At 43.0% G+C, this 21493-nt stretch overlaps 2 protein-coding genes and 2 long non-coding RNA genes across 10 annotated transcripts in view; 3 read left to right on the top strand and 1 right to left on the bottom strand.

Moving 5' to 3' along the window:
- Positions 1-150: 150 nt before the first annotated feature.
- On the bottom strand, positions 151-11918 carry nfe2l2a (nfe2 like bZIP transcription factor 2a). 7 transcript variants are annotated; one of them, XM_048979895.1, is made up of 6 exons: positions 10718-11918; positions 10074-10432; positions 2956-3216; positions 2599-2694; positions 2326-2493; positions 151-1875 (listed from the first exon to the last, which is right to left on the bottom strand). In XM_048979895.1, exons 2-6 carry the CDS (start codon positions 10113-10115, stop codon positions 631-633), a joined length of 1812 nt encoding a protein of 603 aa, XP_048835852.1. In that variant the 5' UTR covers positions 10116-10432; positions 10718-11918; the 3' UTR covers positions 151-630. The 7 variants fall into 7 exon arrangements, with proteins under 7 accessions (XP_048835852.1, XP_048835853.1, XP_048835854.1 ...); XM_048979896.1 differs by having other exon boundaries at positions 10074-10993; positions 11211-11918; XM_048979897.1 differs by having other exon boundaries at positions 10074-10910; positions 11211-11918.
- On the top strand, positions 4845-7294 carry LOC125710316 (uncharacterized). Its single transcript, XR_007382959.1, has 2 exons — positions 4845-5470; positions 7067-7294. It is a non-coding gene; the product is annotated as an uncharacterized LOC125710316 (long non-coding RNA).
- A 726-nt stretch (positions 11919-12644) lies between the features above and the next one.
- LOC125710317 (uncharacterized) lies at positions 12645-14385 on the top strand. Its single transcript, XR_007382960.1, has 2 exons — positions 12645-12982; positions 13918-14385. It is a non-coding gene; the product is annotated as an uncharacterized LOC125710317 (long non-coding RNA).
- Positions 14386-15950: 1565 nt separating this feature from the next.
- agps (alkylglycerone phosphate synthase) overlaps positions 15951-21493 on the top strand; it is a 30464-nt gene continuing 24921 nt past the window's right edge. The window contains exon 1 of the mRNA XM_048979894.1: positions 15951-16237. Coding sequence (XP_048835851.1) covers positions 16080-16237 — 158 coding nt within the window. The 5' untranslated portion in view covers positions 15951-16079. The remainder of the gene's footprint in view (positions 16238-21493) is intronic.

The raw sequence follows: 21493 nt of genomic DNA, 5'->3' as shown, positions 1-21493 counted from the left end.
ATATATGAAAATAGAGTTGAAAGCAGAGTAAATCTCCCATTTTAATGTAAGCGAGATTAGCAATCCCCCCTGCTCAGCCCCCAGATGATTATTATCCTGTGTTTTTACATGTGCCAAAGAATCCTTTCCAGACCAAAGAATATCAGATGATGGGGACTAAATGAATATTTTATTTTTTTCTATAAAGTACAAGAGAAAAGTCAAGAAATAAAACAATTGAACAGTAAATCAAAGCATAAATCATTTATAAAACCGCCCGGAAATTAAGAGAAATTTGCAAAAAAAAAAAAAAGATTAGAATACTAAAATATGATATATACAGTACATTTTCATACTTCAAAGGCAAATAAGATAAACATTTATTTACAAACCATATTGAGAAAAAAGGTTTCCTTGGGGGAAAGAAATATACATTATAGCCGTACAAGCAAAAGTCTAAATATAAAAAATATTAAGACGTCAAACCGCTATGGCTGGATACGCAAAAACTATATAATAGTTCTGCTGCTGGACTAATGCTGAAGCGATCTTGATACTACAAATTTTTTATTTATTTATTTATTTATTTTATTTTTTTGCATAGACTTTGTTATGGTAGTGCAGTACAAAAATACGGTAAGCAGAGAAATGCTAGTTGCCGCGGGTCTTGACCGTCTTCTGTTTGACACGCGGCACCAGGTACACATTGCCGTCGGACGTCTGCTGTAGGGAGTACTCACTGGGCGAGTAGGGCTTCCCTTCCTCATCCCGGAGCATGCTGAACACCTCCTGGTAGAGGCTGCTGAGCTCCTTCTTGGCCTGCCGAAGGTTGCTGTCGTTCTCGGACCGCTCTTGCAACAGCCTCTCCTTCTCCTCACGCAGCGAGTCCAGCTCGCACTCCAGGCCCGCGATGCTCTCCATCTTGCGTTTGCGGCAGTTCTGGGCAGCCACCTTGTTCTTGCCGCGCCGGCGGATGTCTCGGACCAGGGCCAGCTGGGCCTCGTTTAGTTGGTGCTTGGACATCATCTCGTTGAAGTCGTCTACGGGGAGGTTGATGATGAGGTCTACGGAAAAGGGGATCTGGAGGGCTTTGGCCCTCTGCTCGTCTCGTGACAGGCGAGCCTCCATGCGCCTCCGGTGCTTGTCTTTGGTGAAGGGCGGTTTGTCATGCCCGGCGTCCTCTGCCAGTTCTGTCTTGGGATGCCCGACGTTCTGGTCCTGTGAGGATCCAGGCTGTCTGAGGGTGCCGGAATTCCCTTGGATGCTTTCCGCAACGACGGACAGTGGGAACGTCTCGCTGTAGTCAGACTTAGTGCTGCCAGGGTTGCTGTCCATCTCCTCCATATCGGAGTCGCTGAATCCGAAGGAGCCGTCGCCAAACGTCGATTTCTCCGGTGACCCATTGTTGGGGCTGGCATCCAGCGACAGGCCCGAGTCAGAGTCAGGAAACTCGGCTTCAGCCTTCTTGCTGGCAAATCCTTCCCCCAATGTGAACTCGGAGATATCCATGGGCTTAACCGGTGTCTCCTCGGGCAGTTCGGCCAGCGCAGTACCCTCACTCCCACCCACACCCAGTGAGCCGCCATGGCTTATCGTTGTGTCTGTAAGGTCCGAGTAAAACATATCACAGAAGCTTTCTACGCTAAAGGCGCCATTCAGGTCCGGGGCCTCTAGAGTCGTTTGATCGGGGCTGTCCGCTGGGACGGCACCAGCAAAAGCCCCTTCGAAGGAGCTCTGATACCCCGAGGAGCAGACTGACTCCGCCGGGACTGTAATCACATCTGTCATCTTGGGCAGGTAGAACGGGTAGTTTGGCTCCTGCGCCACCGGGGAGGTGCTCGTGGCACTGTAGCCCTGTGGTTCGACCACGTCCCCCATTTGCATGTTCAGGCACTGCTGGAGAAGAAGCAGAACAACAGTAAATGACACATGCCACAATCCTGTCGCGTCTTTAGCGGCTAATAGCTAGGTTATAGATTACTGCCAGAATATCAAACTAAATGGAATTAAATAAGTTGTTTTTCTGTTGATTAACTATTGTGTTTCAAGTTACAAGGAAACTCAGTTCATACAGAGTGGCACATAGGATCTCAGAGTTGTTTTTTATTCCATCCTTATCTCGGCTGATAGGTGGGTGGACACACTGTGTCCCACCCTAAACGTCTCTTCTGAGTCTGGTGGGGGGCTTTGCTGAATATATCTGCAGCCCGTGCCAACTCTACAAATCTGCACAACAATGGTGCACTTGTCCTCCTCGACCTGGGGCGGGAGTAGCTGGGCATTCTTCGGGCGTCCGCTGCGATCCCAGCTGCCTCTGTCGCAGGCGAATGAATTTACTTATTGTACCTGCAGCTCAGGGATGGAGAGCAGCTCCATCCAGGCCTGCTCCAGGTCCGGCAGGGGCTTCTGGGGGGGTGGTGTTGCTGGCAGCAGGGGGCTCGGTTGAGGACCCATCATGACTGGGCTGCTGTTGGCGGCGGGCAAAACAGAGGGATCGAGCGTAGGAGCAGAGGTCTGGAAAAACAGCAGAGAGTGAGAGGAGAGATCAGAGACACATCTAAGGAAATGAACGTCAGCATTGTAAATCAGGTCAAAGTCAGGACAACGACCCTCCCTCACCTCGATGGTCTCCACTAGCGGGAAGGTTTCTTCCAGGAGCTGCATGCATTCGTCAAATGACAGGGTGCCCACATCCTCTTCTGTGAAGACAGCAGGCTGAAAAACAGAACGAGCTCCGCTCAGCTGGCACGGCAGGCGGCTATTCGCATCCCACTGGCTTCAGAAGTATATGTCCAGGGTTTTACATGCATGGGGCCAGCAACATTCAGAAAATGCGCTTCACCAAACGACGACAAAAAAAAAAATTAAAGTACTACTATTGCTATGGAACTGCACCTGTGCTCTCTCATTATAGTAGCAGGGGTGGTTACCTAGTTGCCGGGCAACGGCCCTCGTGTCCCCCACACCGCCCCGTACCTGCACCTTCTCAGGAGGCGTGGCGGTCTGCTGGGAGCTGGGTGGAGCCCGCGGCACAAACTCGCCCGTCTCCTCGTCCAGCTGCAGCTGAGCCAGCAGCGCCTTCTTCTCCTCCTGGAGCCGCTGCTGCCGCTCCTCCTCCTCCCGCTTGCGTTGGCGCTGCAGCTCGTGCTCCTTCTGCCGGTGGCTGTAGTCGAAGACCTCCCGGCCGGCGCCCAGGTCGATGTCCTGCCTCCACAGGATGTCAATCAGCTCCATTTCCTGGCCAGAGAGGGAGAACAGAGTAGCGGCGTGAGGGTGAGGCTAGGTCCGGGTGTGACGGAGACCCCCACCAGTGCTTCTGATCCGTCCGGCACAGACAGATGGTGGAGAGCGGCTGGGGGCTCGCAGACAACACCACTAAGCTGCCGCCCCTTGGTGGCCCCCTCCCTCCCAGAGGACGAGTGTCCCGTGACTTCACAGCAACCCCCGGTGTTATTATGAGCGTAATGGAGAAGACACAGCTGCGTGAATAATACATGTCCGTCTCCCGTTTCATCCTTCCCTGTTGCCGGAATACGTGATCCCCACCCACGCAATGCCAGCACCGGTCCAGCCTGTTTGGTTCAGTGTGAATGGCAAACACGGTGTGCCGAAGGAAAGCACGTCTCCACCCGCGGAAGCATCCGGAAAGACCGCTCTGGTGTCACGCGAGACGCACACATGTCCCTGTTAATGTGTGCTGGCACGCCACAGCCGGGCTCTAGATGATACTCACAAGGCGGGCATTTCGCAAGAAGCTTCAAGGGCTTCCTTCCTCGGTGTGGAACGGGGGCTGCCAGCATGCAGGAGGTTGTCCTGCCTTCTGAGAGTGCCGAGCCTCCCAGAGGTAGATGGTAATTATTCGTGAGGCTTAAATTTCACTCCAATCGGAGAAGTGCATGGGACTGGCCTGAGGAAGTCGGCCCGAGAGCGAGGGCTGCTCAGGTGACAAGGCGGGCGGGACCCTGCCCGATCGAGCTCATCATGGTGCGCTACCAAAATCCTCACCGAAAGCTGTTTTATTAAACCCCATGACTGACTCAGAGGTTGTGGGACACCCGTGACCCCCCCCGTGGCAGGGTTTCTGCCCATCGCTCAGCAACCCATATCTCCACCACGGCATTGATAACATCAAAGGTGCTGGCAACAACTCCACTAACAAGCAACCACCAAGAAAGCAGAGACGAATCAAACTAGTAACAAACCAGTGGAGACAATTTAAAGACCTTTAGACCCAGTATGAAACCCCTCAACACACAAAAAGTAATACTTAAATGATACCAATCGAATTGCTTAAATAAATAAAAAAATTTAAAAAACCACACATATTAATGTAAATTTCTTGGAAAAAGTATGTTACACACCAAGTAATTAAACTGAATTGTAGAACTAAATATAAATACTTTATTTATATGTAAAACAAAAATAAATAAAATAACTGATACGTAAATTGAAATTCAGAAGAGAATAATTTGTAGTGATAATATTTCCAGTAACAGAATTCATTCACAGTTTGGAGTGGCAAAAATCGACATTAAATTTAAATTTACAAAATAAATGAAGTTAGCTTAAAAAGCTTTGCAGCTGCAGAACTGAACAAGCAAGAGCAGACAGTGAAGGAGCTTTTAAAGGGCACTGTGTTCTGTCAAGAGCAGGCAAAGGACAGCCTGTGCGCTAATCTCACTGCGCGCTTTGAGCGTGCGAGGAGCAGATAATGCAGTGCAGATAATGCAGTCTGCAGCAGGTTCCCGCAGCTCGGTTCCTGGTGTACATGCGGGCCCTCGGCAGAGCCCCCGCGCATGCGCATATCTGCCACCCGGACGCCTTAACGCCCTTGTGTGCCTCGGCCTTCACAGACGTATGCGTAGGCTGAGCGTTTCATAAGAGTCCGGAGAGATTGCACAGAAAGAATTTAAAAAAAACCCAGTGACTGTGTCACAAGGAAAAGCATTCACCGCGTGACCTTTGTTTACGAAGAGAATGTCGCATTATTACATCTAAGACATCTTTCGCTTCCCCTAGCTGAAGCATTAGGTAACTTGGCTGGGTGAGACAGAGGCGACTGGGTGAACTGGGGAAGCAGCACAAAACGGAAGCGGCCACTACCAGAGAGAAGTATCTGGAAGCTAAGTGTTGGGGATGTACACGCTGCCGGCTTGTGATGTCTGCTTTCAGGAGAACAACAAAGCTACTGTTCCGTTCATTTATATTAACGAGGAATCTTATATATACTGAATATGTACGTGAAACGCTCTTCTGAAAGGCACGCCCAAGCATGTTAGAAGCAACGCTGTTATATAGCAAAACAAGTTTTACACAGATATCACCTGGTTCACGGTACTTCCAGTTGGACTGGGTGTAAGAACAGTGCCATAGGTTACAGATTAATCCATCCATCCATCCTCCACCTACTTATCTGTTCCAGTACAAAGGAGGAGGAAACTGGTACAACATGGGGAAAACATCCAAACTGCACACACCTGCAGCAGTAGAGGTAGGATTTAAACCCACCGCCCTGGAGGTATGAAGCACCAGCACTGTGCGCTAAGCCGCCATGCCGGCCAGTCAAAAAGATCATTTTTTAAATGAATACATTTTTGTATATATAAAATTTTTAGGTTGAATAAGGTGTAACTGCCATCAGATAAAAGCATCTGAAATGCCAGTTTTGTTCGTCACCAAACGATACACACGATGTCCTAAGAAAGCAGCATTTTTTTGCTCCGTGATCTTTCACCCCTTTGGTGACAATCTCCAAGAGACAAATCGCATTCCATCTGCAACGGCATTCTGAATGGAATAAATGTATCTGCTTCCGAACCATATCTTTTAATACTTTTAAACGTATTTGTCTTTATCACTTTTAAATATGACATACGGCACTGTGCAAAAGTCTTAGGCAGTCAATGGCAATGATGTGTAAATGATCTTCATGCTGGTATGATATGGTGAATGTCAAAGTGTCTCTCCTAAAGTAACCCCAGGATTTACACCCATGTGTTTTGTGACTAGACCAGGAGTAGGCAATCCTGATCCCGGAGTGCCGATACCCAGCAGGTTTTCCATCCTACTGGGCCTCAGATGAACCAAATCTGATCTCAGGCAGATAATAACTCATCAGGTGGGATTGAAAACCTGCTGGATACCGACACTCCAGGATCAGGATTGCCTACCCCAGGACTAGACCACTAGCACACTCATTGACGTTTCAAACTAATTAAAATTTATTCATTAAGTAAGCTGGTGATGAGATTTAACGAATACATAGCTGAGGTGTCCCTGAGAAGGTTTGGGAACTGAAACGCTGTTCATCTAGCCATCCAACTAGATATCAGTAACGTTTTGGAGAACAGAAATTCCTACTCATCTTTATCGTTATTCTTAATTTACATATGTTCTAATGCTAAATTATGTTTTTTGTTCTGAGGAAACATATACTTACTACCCAGTAAATATCTTTAAATATTTCCTTTGCCTAAGACTATCGCACAGTATTATACATACTGTATGTATATACTGTATGTAATATATATATATATATATATATATATATATATATATATATATATATATATATATATATATATATATACACACATACACACACACACACACACACACACACACACACACACACACACACACACACACATACAGACAAGGAATTATGCAAAATAAAGGATTCTGAAGGTTGCCAGTTCAAATCCTATGGTCAGCAGAATGATCCAACCACTGGGCCCGTGAGTAAGGCCCTTAACCCCAATTACACCCTGGGACTGCCTGACCCTACTGTCTCCTCCACACCAGATCCATGAGGTGGTCTCCTGTAATGCTTTTGCAGCTGTCCTGAAGGAGATTCCCCATATATGCTGATCACTCTTCAGCTGTTTTTCCCCTTCATTCTCTGGCCAAATCCCTCCAAAACTATTTCTAATGTGATAAGATCAGGTAGCCGGGTCATATGGTGTGACTCTGTATCAATGTCCTTCATAGGCATCTTGGTGTGTCCAAACTTTTGACTGGCACTGAATATGCATGTTTCATATGTGTCTGTGGTTAACGGAAGACTTCCCCTTCTTCCCTTTTCCAGTTTCTGATCCTCAGTTTCCCATAAATTAAATGCTCTGAAAATGCAAAGCGGAGCGTGGATGAGCACTGCAGTAACCTAACGAGGGCTGCCAGGAACAGGCAAGACCGAAGCACATCTGAAACACAAAGAACCTTTCACTTCAGAAAATGGAAAAGAAAATCCTCAAAGAAACTAAATTCTGTTGTTGGTGGGTAAACAGATTCCTATTTAAACAAACTTTGCTATCTTTTGTCATTTTCAAAACATTGCTTTTCATAATTTGTATTCCCTAAGTATTAAGTTAATTATTTAAACCAATATCATTAACTGGCAAGACTATAGAGTTAATTCCAAACTTCTAGATTGTCAGTTGCTTGAAAATATTGAGATGTGGTTTAAAGTAAATAGTCTTGTTTACTGTATTCTCTAAAAGGTTATTCAGTTATGAAGTCGTTTTTTTGTGTACAATGCTGCATGGGGGAATATTTCTGCAATAAACTAAAATAACCAGGTTACCACACTAAATTACAAAGGGCACGTTATTTTTACGTTGAACGCTGGAAGGGAAAGTCCTACTACAGTGCTACTCTCTTCACAAACATGGCAGCACACTAGGTTCTGTGAAAATACTGTCTTCATAGTACTATTAAACCTATTTTTTGCTGTTACATTTCAGATAATTATTTTAGTTTTCAGGCTACAATCGACTAAAAATAACTTACAGACATACAATACTACAAAAAGCTAACATCTGTATAAGTGCCATTTAGATTTAAATCTGCCTTAAGGAGCCTTGTACCAGACATATAAGATACATATAATTGCTATTAAATTTAATATTTGAATAGTCTCAAATGCTTCCATTATATTTTACATTTCCTCTTTCATAATCTTGAAAGTCAAATGGTGTGCTTACTGGAAGGAAATTCTCAAAATATATTAGTGTTACTGAACCCCCCCAAAGCCCCCCTATCTTGCACTATTTAAGAAGTTATTACAGCAGAGATGATGTAACAGGCCATCAGCTAATATAAACTTCCTTGATTTTACATGACTTCCAGTCACTTGTAGGAAAAAAATACTTATTAAAAAACCTCCTCCCATTATTTAATAAATAGCAGCATCCAAAACTAAATTATTGCTTTTTTAACGTTAACTCTCATGTGAAGTCCAATGATTTTTAAAATGTACATGTTTCTCAAACCCGTTCAGAACTGATTATTAATTTCATATTAAACATATTTGAATATTCGCGTAGTGTTTTTGATATCTCCGAATGACATGTCAGCAGAATGCCCAGCACGGAAACACGTTCCTGGCGCTACATGCGTTGCCCATGTCCAACTGCTTTGTTATAGCAGGAACAGAAACGTCACAGCGGCTAGTAATGAGCGCACGAGGCAGGCCGGCTCCAGACCGGCAACAAAGAACCAGTCCCGTGAAAAATAAGACTTCTTCAGGTGTTACTAGTCAAACTCCTCACGCGCTCGGTGAAATAAAATAGTGGACTTTTTGTTCACGCAAAAGGGAACCTTTTTTCTGCATTATGAAACCTAAACTTCACCTCACCACCTGAGAGAACTGCAAGTGCATAAGAGAATGTCCAAAGTGCATAGATCATCCAGTGATTGAAATGGCAACGCTACACCAATCACATGCCACACCACACAGATATGCGCAAAACTGAAATTACATGGCAGAAGTCTATCACATTGCAATCACTAACACTAAATAAATATGCATTAATCAAACCACTAAATACGAAATGTACACGGGCAGGCCCGTGACAAACTCATCGGTAGTCCAGACCGTCTTGTAGAGACATTTCAATTCAAGCAAGCTCTTCTGGTTTTACTATTTATGTCAAGCTACACAAACTCGGCCGTTTCACCTTTTCACCTGCTAGAAAAAGCAAAAAGGGTACTGTCTCTGAAACCGGTCTACCGTGTCGAACAGGCCAAATTTTTATATTTAATTAGCTAAAATGGTCACAATAAGGCTCAATGACCCTGCTTGCTGGCACACAGCGCATACTTCACTTTTCTATTATATCCATAGTAATCATTTTAAGATTAACACAAACACCTCCCTAAACATATACACATGCATTTTTCGGCTATTATGTAATCATAATACATTTAGATTTGGCTCTGATTGCATAATCAGTTTCTACAATCAAACCGTCTCACAAAAGCCCGGACAATTATTTACTTAGCAAGGACCAATGTCTTTACGCTGCGGATTACCACTTGCGTCAGGGTATAGAATAAGACAAACATGAGCGGTCCTGACTGAGGCCACCCGCGATTGTGCAATCAGCTGAGCAACGCAAAGGTAGCCGCTGATGCCATCTTTACAAGGGATCACATGCTATGTGGGGGAACCTCGCAGTAGCAAGGAGGCTCGCGAAGGCCAACACAACTGTACGTATCCGATATACGAGGAAAAAAGTTTAGGTTCCTGTTTAAGTTCTCCCTTTCTCATTTCGATTGTCGTTATAAGTAACATTTTGCACATGTCTTTAAACGTTTTATGTATATAAAAGATTTTCACACGTGGATTTACAACCACCAAAAGTTCAATGACGGTGCAATTTTTTCTATGAATGTATGAATGGCGCAGAATCGGAAATTGTGGCATTCAGAACGCCTACCCGATTGTACAGACGATTCGCAGGTTATTAGAAAGTAGTTATTCAGACTAACAAGGTCAAGAACAAACGAACACCTGATTTAACATATGTTTTAAATATAACAGTTTTAATAGTAACAATCCGCCGACAAACGGTAGTTACAGCAATTCGGCTTCAATATCCCAGGTTCCACCAAACATATACATAGAGCATTACATATAATAAGTATAAAATATATTAATTGTAGTTAATAACAGAATGACGAAAATGATCACATCACCGTTGTGTATTTTAAGTTCTATACTAACCATGTAGGAAATCAACAATATGAAATTGAAACGTGAGTTTGCTGTAGCATAAAATGCCGTGATAATATATACCTAGCTCGCCCTTTACCTGTTGACTCTGGTGCATTTTTGGCAACTCGATCTCCATCATTGTGATGAGTTACAATCCCAGTCCGTATTCCAAGTAGGCTATCGGTTTATATTCCCAAACGACGCTCTGAAACTGAATCGCAGACCACACGCGACAGCAGTCCGATGCAGAAGCTTGCTGCCTTGGAAATAATTCACTACTTCTGGTCTTGTGAAAATATACGGAAAACCCCAGCAGCCGAGATGTCCTGCCCACGAACTGCCGCAGCCAGTCAAGGGCGTTCAGTGTACTGCGGAGGGATCGTCCCCCTCTGCTAAACCTCCAGCCTCACGTTGGCTGACTTTACGTCGTGACACGAAACCCTACAGCAGCGTGGGCTATAAAGCAGGTTACAGTTCAACAAGGAGAAATACACAACATGTATTACATGTAAATATTATTCTACATTTCAGCTCTGTATAGAATAGTAAGGTCATATATATAGTAAGTAAATAAAATAACATATACAACAGCGATCGACCGACAACTTTGCCTTAGTTCCAAATTAGCATATTCTATTATATCCTACAAGATGGGTTATCATTTTTTTTAAATCATACTTTTAAGACATATTATTTTAATTTTTGTGTGGTTGGTTCTTCATGGCGCTGGATAAGCCCTACCTGGACAAGCAGACGATGGCATGGACAGATGCTGTAATTTGCATGAACACAAACATGTCAAATGATTTAAACAGCTAAATTAATGCTCAATGAGAGGTAACTTGATCTTCTAGTCAGCCGAGGTTCAGCCTTGGGAGTTTGTCACTCTGGTGCTGCAGAGACTAGTACTTAGCTGATTCATCACGAAGGAAAGCTTGATGGAGGAAAGAAGTAACCCACAGAAGAAAACAAGAGCTGATGATGTCACAAGGTTATCGTCTCTCTGGGAGACCAAGGCTGAAACGTGGATAAAGACACTGGGTGAAATCAATATATTTGCCACACAGCGGAATACCGTAGTATACCTAAATGAAATATAGTTACTCAGCATCGTTCCCTAGAATGTGACAAAGGAGATAAAATATGAGTTGAGTGCACCATTATTATGGCCTGACCACAATGTGAAGTCAGGAGAAACATGCTGACAAGTCTCAAAAAAGTGGATATGCATTACCGCATCCAAGACAGGGACCTCTCTTTGTGCTGGGATCGTGAGGCAAAACAACGCGTGGAACTTGGAGGTCCTCACCTACCGTGACAACGGTCACCTGAGACGTGTCACACCCAATCCCAGTTGGAGAGTGGCAGCATGGGGAAGACAATATCACTTATGTGAGAAGGTCTGCACTGCTACCCTTGCTTTTGATAGGGGTATTATGTAGCTATCTTACCTGGGTACTGGTATTTTGCATCTTAGGCGTGAATTCTAAACCCATTCCTAAAATATATTTACACGACTGTATGCAAAATTGGCTGGTAGTCGTCCTGGGAGACCAAGTTCCGCATGCTAGCGACCCTTAGTGGTTTACGTGGGAACAACAACAATCCTAAGGCGGTACTCTACAGTCACATTAGTAAGTACTGTACTATAAACAGCACATCAAACACTTGAGTGAATTACGTTTACAACAACTTCAAAATAATATTTTAAAGTATTTCAAATATTAAATTAACATTGAAAAAATTGAGGTGCCGCGCGCAGTCCAGTTTAATCCAGGTGTCCTCTTTTAATTTTCATCCACTGTTGGCCTACCATTCCGTCATCGTATAGTGGTATATATAGTACGTTATATTTTATATTTGTCCTTAAATTATGCATATGTGATTTCTATGTGTCTATTCACAAGGTTAAACGACGTCGAGAGGTCTCCATCCATCCCGCGGGGCTCCGGATCCTATCTGGAAGCTACGGACACAAGGCAGGGCCCCCTTTTTCTATGGTTTATTAATGTGAATATCCGGGTGACGACAACAAATAATAATAAATTCTTTGAGCAGCCTCCAATGACCTTTCAATGTTTTATTGAAAAACATTATGCATTTTAACAATGCTTGTCTGTACCATGACCAGAAAACAAACAGGACAGACTATGATGAAGGAATATTCAATAAAAACATTGAACATCATCCTGACAGCTTTTGTGTATCGTTCTGGTTATAGGCCTAGACCTGGGATTTGTGGCCAAAATATACATAATTGGGCGATGAAAATGGTTAATTTTTAAGCTAAGTCACCTCGGATTAAAGTCCACTAAGCAAATAAATTACAATCTGCCCCACTTGTACTATTCCCAACACTTTTTAAGATAAGCATTATAGGCTATATTATCCCTGCCAGACCTATGCTGTAATTCAAAGTAATTAATTAGAAACACAGACAAAAAGCCAAAAAGAAACGTATTTATCAGTATCCAGAATAAGTGACGCTAACATCCTAAAGAGTCTGTCATCTGAATTTTTGTGGACAGCTGGAAATACGATGCAAGCAGGCATCGTTTGAAAGCGCCTCACTACTTATATCAGCTATTAATGCGCGTCCTGACACGTACCTGTTAAGGAGCTCGCGCCACCTCTGCCACCGCCTCCACCTACGGCGCAGCCCGCTGCTCGAGTTCGCGGCGAGAGAGCGCTTTCTCGCAGAGCGCGTCCACGAATGCGCGTCCACGGTTGGCAGCTCCACGTCGACATTCTTCCAGCTGCAGGCTGCTCTGCACGGAGGAGTAGTAATATGCGAAGGTAGGCTCCAGTGGTGGAAAAGCACCTCATGATCACTTCGCGGCGGGACACAGCAAGGCCGACGGCCACAAAATGATGTGACAAAGTGCGCATTTCGGTAATGAGTGCTGCAGTGTTTTCAGATCTTATTTTTTGCCATTTTATGATCGCTTTCATCTCGAGCTGGACTGCAGCTGGCTTCATAGCTAACTGCTCCCCTACTTGTACCAGGTATGTTGGCTATAGCTAGCTAATGAAGTGTACGTTAAATGCTTGTAATAATAACACTTATGAACATGCCATTTGTCACATGCATACTTTGTGGTATTGTCTTTAATTGTGTGCATTTATGTGCATTTATTGATTGTACATTTTATGCAAAAGGACAATAAGTGAACTTTTATAAGTGTAACAACTGTAAGTTATAATCACAGAAAAGTGACATTTGTATATATGCTAATGCTTATTAAAGTATGACAAGGCACGTGACAATGTACAAAGTCCAGTCTTGCCGTTTTTAACATTTAAAATCTAAGCTACATAAAATCGTTGAGTGCTTAGCTTCGTGTCGAAGTATCAGAAGTTACATAACGATATCAGGTACCTTCTTAAATGCTAGTTTGATTCAAACGGACATTTTAAATGAGCGTTTTGTCATTTTCATGCACGCTTGACTATAAAAATTTAGACTCGCAGATTTTCCACGTATCGACCACCAAGAAGAGTGATACACTCACAAACGCCGTAGAGAAGATTTAACAATAGCAGAGATACTGTGTTTAATTGTATGTCATGCCACCGTATGTTTTGGTTAAATACATTTATATTGTCTGTTCTTACTTTGAAAATATGGATTTCACTGTAGGCCCCATTTAAAGGTCAAGATTTTTTTTGATGTACGCCCCTAGCGTCATTACTCTGCTAACGGAATACACTATACATACTTTATAGTAATATATAACTATAAGTAGTATATATATAACTTGGTAGTGACACCATTTGGGAATTTGCCATACCTGCTGTGTTGTTAATGTCACAGATTTCCTACAGGTAGTTTAAAACCAGACCTGTGTTTTGCGTTTAGAGATCCGGGCCTGGTTAATGTGCCATTAGTGGGTGTGCTCAGAAGGTGCCCAAGGCATTCACCCTTGTGGTTTGTTTTAAAGGCTGCTTTCTGGTGTGATGGTGAAAGGGGCTTCAGTGGAGGAATTCCTGCTTGCACTGCGGCTTTCCGAGTAAAGTTCTGTAATACACTTAGACTCTTAACTGCTCGCAGTCAGTGCATTACAGAACTTTGTTTTGGGAGTTAATCCTCTGACTGGACGGACCCAAACCTTGCCCACAGCTGGACGGTGGGTGGGATGATGTCAAAATGCACTGCTGTCACGTTTCCCTCAAACAGAACTTTGCCCAGCTCTCACACAATTCCCAGTATTCAATGAGACTTCTTATATGCTGTAATATTTTGTTAAATTCACCCAATATTCTCGCAGTATGGGAATCGCATGACTGTAGCCAGGTGGCATTATCCGGGAAAAGACATGTTCATTTTATACTGATCCTCTGTACAGATGTTACTTTAACTTGCATTTTGTATGAGCTGTGTTTTATTGAAATAAAAAACATTCACTTGTGTTTTGGTTGGTTTGTTGTACTGCATTAGAGGGTTAAACCATTGTCTAATTATCCAGGGGGGCTTCACTCACATGAGAACTGAACATGTGGTGCAGGTGTATCTCATTGCCACATGGTACAGTACAGGTAGGACCATACCATCAGCTGGCCTTGACGGGGATGACTATTTCATTAGATTTCATTAGACTTCCAATTCTGTGCATGGTGTTCCTTCCCTTGTGATTTCCTGGGACATACTCCAGGCCCCCTGTGACGCTATAAACAAGGGATGGGTATTTTAGGCAGAATTACCAGTCAAAGTTCACCTATCATTATTCGAATAATGTCTGATTAACCCCACCTGCCCCCACCGCACACACTGAGAATCTCGTGTGGATCAAAAAACGTATCTTTCCATAAAAAAGTAGATATTACTTGTTGCTGAAAAACTATGACATGAAACATTATAAAGTAGCTTGAAAAAATTAAGTGCAAATCAAATTAAACTGAAGAAGGTCCATTGTGGTAGCATACAATAATGTTTAATAGTCTTGGGCAGTTATGGAGAATGGCTGTTTATTTTGACATCACAATCTTAACAATACTACTCTGACATATAGACCACTCTGTTAATTTATGTCTATATTAAGTGAGACATCGGTTGTTGCTGCAAAAGGATGACTTAAAAGATTATAAGTAGCCCAGTAATGTAAAGACGGCTATCATTAACTAAGTTTTACTTGTGCAAGAATTTTAAAGACAGGACTCAAAACATACATGTAGTTCTGTAATATCTTAAGTTGGAATCCCAGGCTGTTTACAGTATTAGAAGTAGGCTAAATAGGCTACTTCAGACAAAAATGAAAGCAATTCAATGTAATATTTTTGATATTGTTGATCAAGAGCAGATTAATTTATCTGGGGGTCTTAGGCTGACATCAGCATGGACACATGGGTGTTTCCAATTTAGTTTCCTGGGACAAGGTGGGGCGGGGCCCAGTTCTCACGTTTGCTGAGACCTAGAACAGCCTAACCATTAATCCACCCCTGGTTTTTGTATTTGGGTACAAATACGCAGAGCTTTTTACTTCTGTGTGCATGATATTATATGCTAATTGTTTTCAATAATAAACACGTTTTTTATTCCAAACACTAAACACAAACAGATTGCACAAACTAATATAACATTGCTGATTTATTTTGTTACTTTTCCTATCACCTGTAACATTTGGCTGTAGTAGTATTTACATGCCCGTTTCAGAAAATACAAAATAATACAATCTGATTGTTTCCATAATACTAACAACAGGCTTTGAGTTCTTTGTTAACAAAAAATACACGTGCATCAAAATAAGTGAAACTTCTCAACAAGATTACATGCTGGTAGGCCTTTCACTAGTAAAACATTGAAAATTCCTAAAAACACAACACATTAGTATCATGTATAATTTATTGGCGTATTGAACGTACACGAGCACGCCCATGAAAAGCTCAGTGAAGCGTGCGGTGTAACTGTGGTGTGTCCTGATTTTGAACTGTTCGCCCCCCACCGCCCCCGCATCGTACCTTCAGTGGAGAAGCGCGAGGGGGGAGGCGCTAAGGTGCGCGCCGCGCAATGCATGCTGGGAGTAGTCTCCCTGACGCCTAGCGGCTTACCGTCGGTCGCCTGACCTCTGACAGCTCAGCCTTTCCCCCTGCGCGGCGCGGAAGCGGCATGGCGTCCAGTGGCCACGGCTCCGGGCGGCAGGAAGCTGCGGACCGAAGACTCCGGCTGATCGCCGGCCATTTGCATCCGCGGATCTCTGCTAGCGAATGCAAGGCCGAGGCGGCGGACTCGGACCCCGTGAGGGCGAAAACGGTGCCAAAAAGGAGGTGGGTTAGCGGACGGAGGGCTTCGGCTAGCCGCTTTATGGTGCGATGCTACGGCACCTCTATGTCAAGTAGCAGCGAGACTAGCGGATGTTGACAGTTGATCAGCATGCCTAGCATTCCTGATCTGTAAATGTCACTCAATAAATCTTTTTAAAATATGGTCTGACGCGCCTGAACGATTTTATCGCGACGGAGAAGTGATCCCGACAGCACGAAAAGCAGGCTGCTGCTAAAACAATATGTCCATTCATTTCTTGCATGGGTGCGGCAGCTCTGGCTTTCCCTAGGTATGACAGGCGAAAGGAGCGGTTTGAGTGAATTTTGTCTGTCTGATTGATCTAGTTAAGTTGCAGTTAGTTACCTACCAAACTGTAGTTAAATAGTGTAGCTAGTCGACCGTGTAGACGTAACGGAACATGTCATTGTAGGTTGTATTGCTTAGTTTTTAAAGGGACGCACCGGCCTTGCACGGAAATATATTAATTTTCAGGGAGTCCGTGGTCATGTATAGTGGTTCGTATATTTCCTTTAGCCTTAAAATAAACGAATGACTTGTTTTAGTTATTTTTAGCCGAGTGTGTAAAAAAGTGCTGATCTCCACGCCCTGAATTGCCCGAAGCAGGCGCCTTTAAACTCAAGAATTGCTTTCGATAAAGTTGTGAAAAGTTAGTTGGCGTAGAAATATTATTGACCGTTATGATTTTCTCGCATTTAAACAAAATGTTTGGTTTCGGTTAGTTTGGGACATTTTTTATTGCAACCCTGTTGTCATTGGGATTAAAGCATTTACTTTGTCTCGCACACACAAGCAGGTTTTTTAAAATGCTTAATCTTAGATATATCTATAATATATATTTAATATATTATGTGTACTTGGCCACGGACGATCCAGTACAACATCCAATACAGAACAAAAACTGGCGTCAAATAGGCCTATATGTTAGTTTTACTTGCTTTCAGTTAATTAAATGGCATTAGGAGACGTTATACACATTTGTGTTAAAAACGCCAATTTTAAAACCGTAATCTTGTTTTAAGTTATGCGGGGAAAACTTTCCGTTAAAAGCGCGCCTCTGATTGGTGGGAGCGGCTGTGGTGCGACTTTCCTTCCTTGGTGGCGACAGCGCACGCTTGTTCGGAGCCACAGCGACACATGGTGTTAGAAATGTACACAGCGGCGTGTGGGGAGTGCAGGGCGTTTACTGCCGCCAGTAGCGTAATGAGGTGTCCTCTTATGACACTCAAGTCAGAGACTTGCTGCCTTGAAACGCACACCCCGAATCGCATTTTGTGACTTTTTCAGAATCCATATTGTAACGTGTCATCATGAAGGTTTTTATACGTAATCGCTTTGCATAAACTTGCCCTGAGTGGTGCCATATAAAAATCAGGCAGGATGAACGTTATTAATCCCATGACGGTAAATTTCAGCCTTACAGCAGCAGTTATAAGAAGAATCCTACATCTGACTTGACATAAGTTTACAGTCGAATTGGAAGTTAATTAAAAATATATATGTAACAGAAACATGTCACAAAAGAGCAGTTAATACTTTATGTAATATTTTATTTATATCATTTAATAAAGGAGACTGTAGAATATTAAACTGCTGCATAGCTCTGCAGGGAACTGGACAAAAGTATGTGGTATCTATGATGTAATCAGTAGTGCAGTGTGACATTGATGTGCAACATTTAACACAGTACTGGAATGCCAGAAACCCTTAAGGTCAGTGTTTTCTCAACTATCCACATGCAGCACCCTGGGCTCATGCACACTGCCAGCCCGGATGTGTGAAGTGTGCCAGTGTGGACATGCACGTTTACATAACAGGTGTGCTGCCGTAGGTGTGCACTGCGAAAAATAGTTGGTGGTTATTTCAAATATACAGCTTTGGATAAGGTGTAGAGGCTTAATTTACATGTGAAAGAGTTGCATTGAAGGTAGATCCTGGAAATAAAGCACCAGTCTCTTAATTGGAACAGGATGTAGTTTTACAGTTATCCTTTGCCTGTGTGAGAAATCTTGTGGTCTCAGGTACTTAAGGTTCTGCACCTAAGGCTGTGTAAGGTGAATGTACATATGTCACAGACTACCTTACGATGTCTGCCTGTAATTCTCTGTGGTCACAATGACAAAGGATTTTACCAGACTTCAGAAAGCTATTGAGAAGCAGATTGAGCCACTAGAAAATAAAGGCAATGTAACGGCACATGTCCCTTGTCTTGGGGCTCTTTATTTGGCCTTATGAGGCCAGTGGGGCATTACTCAGGGGAGCCGTTGTTTACGGTTGTTGTTAGATTGGGTTCCCCAAGATGACGCACGTTCGTCCATGTCAGCAAAAGAAACACACTTTCATTTGGGGGCGATGCGGGGCCATTGATAATAAACGCTTTGGCAAGACAACAGTATTTCAAGAAACATCTCATAAACTTACAAAACGCAAATAAAAGGTCCACACGTTGTAGGTCCTGAGGCTTGCCAGAATCATTCATCCGAACTAGCAAAGCAAAATTGTTCGCCTAAAGGTGCAATTAGCGTTTAGTGGGATGTTTCACTAATTTAATAAAGCAGGCGACTTTATCTTGCACAGTTGTTCGAGTCCTAGGGGAGGCGGGGGGAGGGGGACATAGGGACATTATGTGTATGTAATTTTATTGTGTACCGATCTACAAAGCGGACACTTTGGAATAACCACCGCTTAACTCTGTGCGTTACAATAATTGGTTTGGCACAGTGCTAAGGGCTATGAATACTGAGATGCCCGAAGGGTAAACCGACAGACTACTATGACAGAAATGGACACCTAGCGTCCAGTAGCGCAACTTGCTTTGGGCGTGTCACCGCCGTATGGCAGCGAACTAAGCAAACTTGGGATCAGGTTTGACGCTTCCTCAAAGCGTGAAATGAAATCTAGGAAAGCAGATCCGTGCCAATATCCCAAGCCGGACTGGGCTATAGTATTACTTTCATTTCCTCCCTTGCAAGCTGCAAGTATGCGGTCGTCACGCGCTTTATGAACCAGTCCTGCGTGCGCTCGTGCCGTGGCTCGCGAGCCAAGCACACTCCCAGCCCCCTCGCGTGTCCCGGGCCGTAGTGTGTCGTTGAGTCGTGTCCTCCCCACAATAGTACTGCTATTATGTAGCCTCCGTGCATTAAAATCTGTATAATGTTACAGAGAAGGGTGTTTTTTTTAACATCTTTTTGTTTCTTGGGTTTCTTCGGAAGAAGAAACTGCTATAGATTTTTTTTCAGGTCAGTTGAAGTTTGTTTCTCACTGTTCCTCTATAACCTCTCTAGTTAATGTGTTAATAGGAAAGTAAACTTTTTCCTTGGTTGCTTTTTATTCTGGGGATTTTGCCAGCAAACGCTGATAGTTGTAACTGAAGATCTTAGGAGGGCAAACAGATCAGGTGCTACGGTTCACGCCCTACATTTGTCAATGTTTGTAAAAGCTGGACCTCTTTCTTCGTTAGGTTCTTTTTACTAAACGGTGTGAATTTTGTTTAAAAGTATGAAGCTCGATACCAAAAGAGTTTAAGGAACAGCTTTGATGTAACCCCCTTATCCCGCACTGACTGATCTGGGATCAGAGCTGTTCCGGTGTACTTGCGCGAGGATGTGCACTGGAACGTAGATACATGGGCTGGTGTAACCCTGAGTTACTGTTTTGTGGGTTTATTTTAACTCCGTTAAACCGTAAGGCAAATGTCAGCAGCCTGAAATTCGCGAGCAGCGTAAATGTGAAGTCCAAACCGCCCGCATGGCAGCTAGCAGCCGAACCGGTTATATGCTTCTAGTCAGTTCACTTTCGCCCATTTCTGTCAATATGGGCGTGCTAGCTGTCAGGAAACACAAGGACACCACACACAAAACTGTTAAAAACAAATTTGCTTGTATGATGCATCGGTTTTGTTTTTCTTTGTTCCAGTGACATTCCTTACAAAGTAATGCATTGACAGTATCTTAGGGACACTGATGTATTGTTTTCCTTCAGCCACGTTGTGCTGCTTACACTCTATTGTCAGAAAATATCGAGTGCCTGAATATTTCAGTCATTTTAGAACTGTGTCTAAATGATACTGAAGATTTACACTTTTACACTCAGAATTACCAAAAGTACTGTGTTTTGGAAGGAGCTTTTTATCTCTGCTTCTAGCCATCGATTTTGAGTTGGGAGGCTCCATAAATGTGTTACGCATGCAGTTAAGGCTGAAAAATGAGCGTGAAGAATATATTAACATGTACGTCTAAATGGAGCCGCCGGTGTGTGTAAACCTGTCCATTTAGAAGTCACAGTGGTCTACAGGCCGCCTGTGTTCATTTAGCTGAGTGTATATTACCTGGCCCATATGGGGTTAATGCTCACTGCAGGACACTGCAGTTGGCACTGCTGATTTACACAGCAAATAGACTATGTATGTGTATATGTAAAACACAATATATACATATATACATTTTATATATATATATATATATATAATATACACACACACACACACACACACACACACATTTTATATATGTATATATATATATACACACACACACACAGGACTGTAAAAAAATCACACTGCCCAAGAATTTGATGTTTAAATGATCTTGTTAGAGTGACACTATTGTGTTTTTGTGCCTGTCAAAATGTATTAGCTTAGCCACCTCTAACTGTCCGCTAAAATCTCCTCAGTATTTGCAGCAACCATACAATGCACCCATGTACTTTATCGATAACTCGACCACACTTCGTATAGCTGATCAATATGTCATCAACTTTTAAAACTAATTTAATTAATTAAATGAGCTGGTGGTGAAATGTAACATGGAATGGCGGAGGTGCCCCTGAGGAGAGGTTTGGGAACTTAAGCGGTGTTCATCTCGCCATCCAGCAAGTTATCAGTATCTTTTTGGAGATCAGGAGAAATTATTATTCGGTTTTATTGTGTTACTCTTAATTTGCACATGTTCTAATGCTATATTGTGTTTTTTTGTTATGTGCAGAAGTGCACTTATTACATAGATAAACATTAAACATTTCTTTAGACTGTGTAACAGTCTAAATAATTAGACTGCATAACAGTCTAATTCCATCCCTCACTGCTCAGTAGGTTTAAACCTGTTAAATAAAACCTTAATCTAACTTCCTAAATGGAGATTGGTCCAGGCATGTTTTTAAATACATTCCTGAATTGTCATCATTTGCAATGGGACCTGTCACTTCTGTGCTGAAATGTTCGGCCTGAGACTCCTACATTTACC

Source organism: Brienomyrus brachyistius, chromosome 16 (genome assembly GCF_023856365.1).
Source record: "Brienomyrus brachyistius isolate T26 chromosome 16, BBRACH_0.4, whole genome shotgun sequence".
Taxonomy (NCBI): domain Eukaryota; kingdom Metazoa; phylum Chordata; class Actinopteri; order Osteoglossiformes; family Mormyridae; genus Brienomyrus; species Brienomyrus brachyistius.
Note: the sequence above shows the minus strand (reverse complement) of the source record. Positions and strands in the feature narration are given on the sequence as shown.

Bases quoted from the DNA above. Each gene is read 5' to 3' on its own strand.
- nfe2l2a (XM_048979895.1), bottom strand. From the start codon at position 10,115: ATGATGGAGATCGAGTTGCCAAAAATGCACCAGAGTCAACAG. The intron at 2,695-2,955 runs GTACGGGGCGGT...TCTGTTTTTCAG, and splicing joins CGCCTCCTGAGAAGGTGCAG to CCTGCTGTCTTCACAGAAGA. The intron at 2,494-2,598 runs GTGAGGGAGGGT...CTGTTTTTCCAG, and splicing joins CGCTAGTGGAGACCATCGAG to ACCTCTGCTCCTACGCTCGA.